Genomic DNA, 9,539 nt, shown 5'->3' with positions numbered 1-9,539 from the left:
AGCTGAATGGACAGGACCCGCGAAATACTTCTGAATAATACATGACACTTCTGCCAATTCCGTCTATTTATCTTTAAATATGTTTCCATCAGAGCGGAGCGCGGCGCACTTTGAGGCTGGAGGGAGCGTTTTACTCTCTGTTTATTTCTGCGGCTGAAATATTTTGACAATTGTTCTGGCGAGGAGAGTCATACTTCTTTTTATTAAACTCATCTGAAATATATTCACCAAAGAGGTAACACAAATAAAAATTAAAAAACTCCATTTGTTCGTTTTAATGTCTTTTTGGCTCTGCCTTTAAAGCATATTCACAGCTCGGCGGTCTCCTCCCCCGCAGTACCCTGAACCTCCACCGTCCCTACAGCTAGCCTACGAGCGACACTGACGGAAGACAGGACCTAAAGAGAGGAGGAGGAGAGGGTGAGGGTGAGGTGTGCGGAGGGTGGTCGGTGAGGTGAGTTATGGGGGGGGGGGGCACACAGAAAAATGTGGGAGGTGGAAGGTGATGACGAGTGAACGGCGGACAGACAGACGCACGATTATCTGATCACCTGTTTGAAGGTGCGAGAATAAATTAAGATGCGACTCGAGTGGCTGAAAACACAGGGGTAAAAGGAAGCACCGATGATCTATGTTACCATCTAAAAGAGATTAGTTTAGTTGAGTCACACCTCCCCCCCACCCCTTTTCTCTAACAGCTGATCTGAAATCAGCGTACCCCTCATCAAAAACCACTCTGCAGGCTTTAACCACTGACCTGGGATCAGAGAGGGGTAAATGTTACCAGGAATGAGCTCGACTCAGTTTCAGTTCAGTCGGGTGAAGAAGAAGAAGAAGAAGAAGAAGAAGAAGAGAGTTTTTTTTTCCATTAATCAATATGAAAGGAGTATATATACAATATGTATAAGAAAATAATAACTAGTGCCACAAATGTGCCGCCAATAAATAGACAAAACTGCATCTTCGATTTTATATTTTTGAATCCGGCTGAACTGAAAATGAGTCGGTCCCGGTCCTGAGGCGTTAACGTCCGCACTTATTTAAAAATCGTAAAATCAGAGAAAGACAGCTCAGAGCTCCCCGCACTGATCCGACTGCTACCCCAAATAGGTTTGGGAAAGGACAGAGGTCAAAAGGTCAAAGATCACACAGAGTCTCTCACCTCTCGTTCCCCTTCTCCTTTAGTTCACATTGTTTAACTTTTTTTTTTAAAGGAGAAGTTGCCCCCCAGAACCGCAAAACCACTTGGTACGATTTGAACGTTTTTTTTTTTTCGACGCTCGGATCAATTCCGCGATCGTATAGGAACACTCACGGACGTAGAATTTTAATGTGCCTTCGTACGTGTAAGGAGTCACGGGTATATATATATATATATATATATATATATATAACGACGGTGATATGTGGCAAAGTGGAGCCGGGAACAACTTCTCCATCAAAAGCGACCCTGCTACACACACTGAAACTCTCACAGGGCTCAGGATTCACAGTTCAAAAGGCTAAAAGTTCACAGTTCACAGTCATATAGTTTATCAAACCCCCGTTCCCCCCCTCCCCCCCATTAACCCTGTGCGTCCCCTGCTTAATGCACCCACCCCCCACCCCCACCCCATTGTATTCTCATCCTCCTCTTTGATACTCTGATTCGGGCGATATCTCTGCAGACCTCTCAGACGGGCGTGGTCCTGCGGTTGGGGTCCTTGCTGTAGTCTTTCGTGAGCGTGCTGCTCTGGAGGAACTCCCTCTCCGAGTTGAGCAGGCCGCCCATGCCGCCGCCGCCGCCGGTTTTTCCGCCGGCGTTGCCCGGCTCGCGCGGGTTCAGCGTGTACATGGGCATCTCGGAGGCGGCGGGCCCCGTGTAGCCGCCTTTGCCCAGCGGTGAGGCGTCGCGGCTCGGGGCCTCGGAGGAGCGCACGCTGGAGCGGCGCCGGAAGCGGTAGCGGTAGGACGGGATGCGGCCGAAGGCGGACTTCTTGATGAGCTCGGTGCGGGACTTGGCCCGCTGCTTGCGGTGCTTCTCGATGAACATGTGCACGGCCAGCACGCCCACCATCTCCGCCATGATGAAGGAGAGGGCGCCGAAGTAGAAGGACCAGCCGTAGGAGTAGGACTTCTTGCTGTCGCTCTGACCCGGGTCGCCCGAGTTGGCCGAGATGTAGACGATGATTCCGATGATGTTACTGAGACCTGGAAGAGGAAGACGGAGGAGAAGGTTGAGAGAGGGACGCGTGACCTCCTCATGCAGGCAGACCGCGTGGAGGAAGAGGAGCATCGCCATAAGAAACACATTGAAGAAAAGGATAAGTGTACAAATAATGTAATCAATAAAAGTCTAAACAAGTCAAATTAATACATAACATGTGGTAATATGAAGAAAATTATTTTTTTGCCCATTTATTTATTTATATATTTGTCAAATAAATAAATATATATATTTATACTATTTCTTTCTGAATATTTATTTTGACATTTGTTTTACTTTTTGTATTTATTTTTATTTCACTGAACAAAAAAAGAACGCGAAAAAACCATCGTAAATGACAAAATAAAAATGTATATTTATTTTTAGATATTATAATGTATTCATTACGGCACTCCTATGACAAATAAACTAATTTACAGTTATTGTGTAATAATAAATAAACTCACATTCAGATAAATATTAACATCTGCTCGGCAACGCTGACGTAACAATGTTCGGAAAGTACAACGTTCGCGATGATCAACATCTCGGGTCGGCATTGAAAGTCGTTCCTATTCACCCAGATGAGAACTCGAATGTAGTTTTGAAAAAAAGATTTCAGTCTGAACCAAAAGTGGAGGATGAACCGACACAGTTGGAGATACAATGAAGAGGCCGATTAGCGAGAGAGCGCGACGGAGGGAACGTTTGAAGAAAAGACCCAAAAAAATGTGTGGAGCATCGGAGGGCGTCACTGCACACAGCTGGGCTCTCTTATCTTATTCCATATCATTAGTCCAGACTACAGTGCTCGTGGAGTGTGTGTGTGTGTGTGTGTGTGGTGCAACGCACAGAACGGGGACAATTAGCCGGCTGTAATTAACCAGAATCAGCCCCAACGCCATTGTGGTAAATAATTACCAATTTGAATCCATGAATCTACGACAAAAGCCCATGAAACCCGACACGTCCCAGTGAGCAGCAATCACTGTACACAGCCCTTTGTGTGTGTGTGTGTGAGGGGCAAGAGCATAAGTGTGTGTGTGTGTGTGTGTGGGAGACCAAGTGTCAGCATCCGTGTGATGGATTGTGTGTGTGTGAGCATGTATGCGTGTTGACACGCAGTGCATCACAGCGGCGTCGTGGGGTTCTCGCTGATTGATTAATCATCTGCTGCGGCCCGATTTACACACTCACACGAGCACTTGTGTGTGTGTGTATGTGTGTGTGTGTGTGTGTTTGTGTGTGTGCTTTGGATGCCTGACGGGCTCCTTCGACAAATATTTGAGTGCCGCGCTTCCTCTGTTCAAAGTGACTGCACAGTAACAACACACACCCCTACACACACACACACACACACACGCTTACAGTCGCGCCCTCGCTGTTATCTCAAAAAGCAGCATCCTTGTATTTAAAATTAGAAATGAGAGAAATTCCTCGAGATCACACGTGTGTGTGTGTGTGTGTGTGTGTGTGAGAATGGGGTCGGGGTGTTTTAAGTGTGTCGTGGTTATGCAGCTAAGATGGCTGCCGTATTGTGTTTAAAACACGTTGCCATGGAGACGAGCGTCAGTATGCTTACATACACACAGCCGGCTGCAGCAAAGTCTACAGCCACAGCGTGAGGTGCTCCGAAGGACGAGGGCTCATTAGTTATTCTTTCTACGTCTGGGATTGGATCAATAATTAAATAACACAAATATAAAAGCAAAAGTATTCTGCAGTCTGCATTTTGAAGGACTCGTTTGGGGAAAGGCTCATTTCAATTTAATTTAAGCCCCAACAATCTATTTCCTCCTGAGAGGATATCGAGTCCCTACATGGCAACAACATAATTAAATACACACAATGCAGGAAGCTCGATACCAAACATCTCATCGACGACATTAGCGAAGGGAAAACACGGATCGATAAAACGCACATGCAAAACCTTCAAAAGGTTCAAACTCGGCTAAAAAGTGACGATTCTTGATCAATAGACAATTATTCTTTTTTTTTCTTTTTTCGAGGCGCAACACAATCGATATTTAAAAGATGAGGAACAACACCTTCGTCACGCGCACGAGTGATGACCGGCACAATACACACACATGGGGGACAAAAAGACACACACACACACACACGCAGACTGACCCGCAGAGACGAAGAAGATTCCGGCGCTGAGGATCACGTTGTGTCGGCTCCGGTAGAACTCACTGGCGGCCACACAGAGCCCCCCCAGGAAGAGCAGCCCCACGCTCATGATGGGGAAGATGCTGGAGGCACGCACAGCACCTGTTAACACACACACACACACACACACACACACGGAGAAAAGAGGAAACACTGTTATTACCGAAAAGGTACAAAACATTGTGGCTCTTCTCAAGAATTTGACCCGGAAAAGACATATTTTCTTGATTTTTGAAGTTGATTTTTTTTTGGGGTGTTGTTTTTGTTGTTTTTGTGTTATCATTATCATTTTGGAGTGAGCGACAGACACGTGTTGAACTTTATTCATCGGCCTGACGGTGTTTTAAAGACAGGATGACGTGTCGTTGGAGCCCTGACGATATTTACCCGAAGCTGGAAGGAACATTCGTTGGTTGATGCAATTTGCCGATTTTGTTTTTAAGTCTCTTTTATTTTAAATATTCATGATTTTATGGCCATAAACTGTCAACGGGTTTGAAAAGTATGTGTTACCTGTAAACACATTTATCACCGTCAAGCTGTAAAAAATAAGCAACGGATTTTTGGGATACAGAAGCGTATAAGCCCCGCCCCCTGTGGGCCACGCCCCCGGGCTTTAAACGTTTGATCGAAAAGAGACCATAAACCATAAAAGGTGGACATTTCAAAAACACCATATTCCAAATGTTTCATTGACTTTTTTTTACCTGAAACAAACCACAAGCTGCGAAACAGATCGTGAATCAACGATTGACTCGTGTGACACCAACAGGAAACCCATAAGCGTCGACGAGAGGACGGCAGAGGTTGTAAAAATAGAAATAGTTCAACGTTGTCGAGCACGCGGAGCCTCAATTATTCATCTCCAGTATAAGCTACACTTGTGGGCACTCGGGAAACATGATGTGAAGATCTACCTAGCAACTATAAAGTCATCGTGTAACAATGAACCTCTGGTCCCATTTGGGCATGAAAGTCGGAAACATGAACGTCACACGCCGAACGTTTAAAGGTTGAAAAATACGTCGTTTAATAAATGTTTTTACAGGCTCATAAAAACATGAACATTTCACATGAAAGAGACTTAAAAACTAAACCGGCAAATTGCAGCAACCAATGAATTTTCATTCCATAAATTATCGTTTAAAAAAGAAATTGCTGGAGGGCAGAGCTAAAACAATGTGAGATGTTTCACTTTGCATACACACACACACACACACACACACACATACACACATGTGGGCTAGTGTGCTTGACTGAGTGTGAGCATGCTGCAGCATTCGGAGGCCTCGCTGCAGAGAGAGAGAGAGAGAGAGAGGGAGAGAGAGCGATGGATGTGGAGGGAGAAGATGGACAAAATAACAACAACCCCGAGACAGATGGAGAGACGCGTTGACACATATGCACAGCGAAAAAATAATGAATAGCAGAGGAGGATGAAAATGGGAGGGAGGGAAACATTTGTCAGGAGCCCGTATGTGTGTGTGTGTGTGTGTGTGTGTGTGTGTGACGTGACAGCGTATTGAAGGTATTTGCCAAACAGCTTGTCGGTGCAGAACCGAATCCATCCATCACAGGTGTATTGTTGAAAAGATAAACATAAATCACACAATAAGTAACGTGTGTTTCTGCATTTGTGAATTCCCTTTATCTCCCCCCCCCCCCCCCCCCCCCAGCGTGACGGACAGCTGCAGTGACCAGCGGTGTTGCGTCGTCGCTAAGCGTATAAGCCCCGCCCCCTGTGGCCCACACCCCTAGGCTGTATGAAATGCCGGTCACTAGGTCCCCGCTCCCCATTGGCCGACCAGCTCTGAGGCCTGCGATCTAATTGGCCGCCTCTGGGGATGTTGCTCTGTGTTCAGTGGAGCGGTGAAAAAAAGAAGAAGAAGAAGCACAGGCTGAGTCCATTTCCCCTTTTTTTCCTCCTCCTTCTCTCGTTGTTGTTGTTGTTGTCGTTACCGTTTTTCTCTCTCCGTCCATCTTTAAAGAACCGGAAGAGGCCCCTCCTCTCTCGGCTTCCCACCAATCCTCCCCCCCTCTATCTCTGTGGCCGCATCCTGTTTCCTCCCTCTGAAAAAATGTGACCCCTCCGCCATTTTCTCATCACGGCCGGTGCTTTAAAATAAATTATATTTCTGATGAGACTGTGGCACCTCAAACACGACAATAATAAGATCTCTAATTCCTCCTCATCCTACATGTCTCACTGCCGTTTCTTTATCTTCCCATCTTCTACATTCACGCAAATTCAAGACACTTTTTACAAGATTCCTGTTAGAAAACAAGCCGTCTGGAACCATAAAAGACAATATTCACACTCAGCTTTTTACACGTGTAATGAAAATGTATATTCCACTAACGCTCCCGGTTTACAGGCGGCCGCGTCGACTAATTCACACCAGAGGAGTCGCAACCTGCCGTAGTAAACCTCATCGAGTCATAATAACACGTCTTTAACGGAAAAGTCTAATTAAAATACATACATGCTGTCTCCAGGGCAAGCTCCTCTTTATGGAACCAGCTCCCACCTTCAGTCCTCAGAGTAGAATAAAGACTTTCCTCTTATAGTCTTATAGTTAGACCTGAATCAGGTTCACCTGGTCCAGACCTAGAGATGCTGCTATAGGCTGATAGGCTGCTGGGGACGTTTAGGATACACTGAGCACCTATCTCCTCGTTTTAGGATACACTGAGCTCCTATCTCCTTGTTTTAGGATACACTGAGCACCTATCTCCTCCTTTTAGGATACACTGAGCACCCATCTCCTCGTTTTAGGATACACTGAGCACCTATCTCCTCGTTTTAGGATACACTGAGCACCCATCTCCTCGTTTTAGGATACACTGAGCACCTATCTCCTCGTTTTAGGATACACTGAGCACCTATCTCCTCGTTTTAGGATACACTGAGCACCCATCTCCTCGTTTTAGGATACACTGAGCACCCATCTCCTCATTTTAGGATACACTGAGCACCTATCTCCTCGTTTTAGGATACACTGAGCACCCATCTCCTCGTTTTAGGATACACTGAGCTCCTATCTCCTCGGTTCACGGTGCAGAATATACATGGAAAAATATATTTACGTGCAGATTAATTTAAAGAAACGCCCCCGGTGTCGGAAAGCCTGGAGATGAATATTTGTTCTGGTTGTTTGACCTCCTGAAAACCTTTGTTCCCTCTAGTGGTTGTAGAGTTGAGCACATTATCACAACAAGGGATGGAGAGAACACGATTGATCAATTCCCAAGACACGTTCTCATCGGTTTGCCTGATTCGTCAACGTCTAACCGTCCCGGTCACACTCACGTAGGAGGTATTCAGCAGCGTCCGCCTCGTAGTCCGCGTCCTCCGGGAAGTGATCGATCTTCTTGCACACGCCTCTGAACGTTCCTGCGGAGGAGAAACACAAAACCAGGTCACTTCACTTGATTGTTCAACAGGAGGAAAAGAGATAATATTAGTTATTCGTGCTCTACGACTTTGGAGTATCGTGAACCTTAAACCAGGCGGGAAGGAGGAAGACCTGTCAATCAAGATCTAGCAGAACAAAAAGTCACGTCTGAAGAGACCTGGAAGCCTTTTATCAACTCTTTGAACAACGCTGCAGAGCTATAGTGAACTAGGATTTTTAAATGTGCTTTAAGTTGCTATTATCCAGGTTGTATTTGCAATATTTGTATATCGAGACGCCGTGTGACAGTTACACAACCTCCTAGCGAAGGTAATGTTCCGTATACCTCCGACTTCTTGGGGGTGGTGTTACTCTTCATTCCTGTATGTGTTTGCAAAATCAATAAAAAAGATTTCAACAAAATGTCAGCGTTACTTTCTGAGGGGACAACACCAGTGATGTAATATCTTTGTAATGGGGAGCGGCCTCTTTAAACGGGGTGCTGCTTCCATGAGTCCTGGGTGGTGATACGGGCGTGACCTGCAGTCTTATAATGATGCGTTCAATGTCAGTAAATTACGAAATAGCATCAGCCTAACTGAAATGTAAAGTTAGCCTGGAGTTCTGACAGCAGCAGAAGGTTTAATAAATAAATAAATACTCTTTTGTTGTCTGATTACAGACAAACTCAAATAAACTAAATAATCACACAACAGATAATCAAATATTTGTAAAATAATCCAGCATAAAAAAGCACGAAAAGGACAAATCGAGTGATAAATCTGAGTCGACTGAGAATGAAACAACACGTTTTTAGCCAATCGGTCATCTGATTGGTCGATCGGTTCCCAGCTCACCGATTGGCTGTCAGCTCGTGTTGCTCATCCGTCTCTAAACAAACATTCATGTGCAGCCGGTTTGAATTAATCAGTCGTTTCTGTTTTTGATTAAAACGATTATTCATTTATTCGGTCACAAAAATGTCCGACGCAAAAAAAAGAGAGATAAAAAATCACAGAGCGCGATCGGTCCGGTCGATCAATAATCACTCCTCTCCTCCTCATGAGGATTCCACTGCAGCACATCTCACTCTCAGGAAAACATATAAGAAGGCCCTCCGTAATGCCAGAGCAGCCTATTACTCATCAGTAATAGAAAAAAATAAAAACAACCCCAGGTTTCTCTTCAGCACTGTAGCCAGGCTGACAGAGAGTCACAGCTCTGTGGAGCCGAGCATTCCTATAAACCTCAGTGGTAATGACTTTATGAACTTCTTTAATGAAAAGATTTTAACTATTAGGGACAAGATTAATATTCTCTTGCCCATAACCTGTGCCAATCTGTCCTCAAGTGGAATGGCCTTGGAAACCGCTGTATGCCCTGGTGTATATTTGGAGGGCTTTTCTCCCATCAACCGTGACCAATTATCTTCAACGGTTTCTACTTCTAACACGTCTACCTGTCTCTTGGACCCCATCCCGACGAGGCTGCTTAAAGACGTGTTGCCTTTAATTGGCGGCTCTCTATTAGATATTATCAATGTGTCTCTGCTAACAGGCCACGTACCACACTCCTTCAAGGTGGCTGTTATTAAACCTCTCCTGAAGAAGCCCACTCTGGATCCAGAGGTATTGGCTAACTACAGACCGATCTCTAACCTCCCCTTCCTCTCCAAGATCCTTGAGAAAGTGGTCGCAAATCAGTTGTGCGACTTTCTACATCATAATAGTTTATTTGAGAAATTTCAATCAGGATTTAGAAAACACCACAGCACCGAGACGGCACTG

The 9,539-nt window shown here is 45.2% G+C and overlaps 1 protein-coding gene across 1 annotated transcript in view; it reads right to left on the bottom strand.

Moving 5' to 3' along the window:
- Positions 1-1,672: 1,672 nt before the first annotated feature.
- Positions 1,673-9,539, bottom strand: part of cacng3b (calcium channel, voltage-dependent, gamma subunit 3b) — a 33,860-nt gene continuing 25,993 nt past the window's right edge. The window contains exons 2-4 of the mRNA XM_056407773.1: positions 7,668-7,751; positions 4,319-4,459; positions 1,673-2,190 (exon numbers count right to left, since the gene is read on the bottom strand). Coding sequence (XP_056263748.1) covers positions 1,673-2,190; positions 4,319-4,459; positions 7,668-7,751 — 743 coding nt within the window. The remainder of the gene's footprint in view (positions 2,191-4,318; positions 4,460-7,667; positions 7,752-9,539) is intronic.

Source organism: Pseudoliparis swirei, chromosome 23, assembly GCF_029220125.1.
Source record: "Pseudoliparis swirei isolate HS2019 ecotype Mariana Trench chromosome 23, NWPU_hadal_v1, whole genome shotgun sequence".
NCBI classification, from domain to species: Eukaryota; Metazoa; Chordata; class Actinopteri; order Perciformes; family Liparidae; genus Pseudoliparis; species Pseudoliparis swirei.
This window is presented reverse-complemented; position numbering and strand designations above follow the sequence as displayed.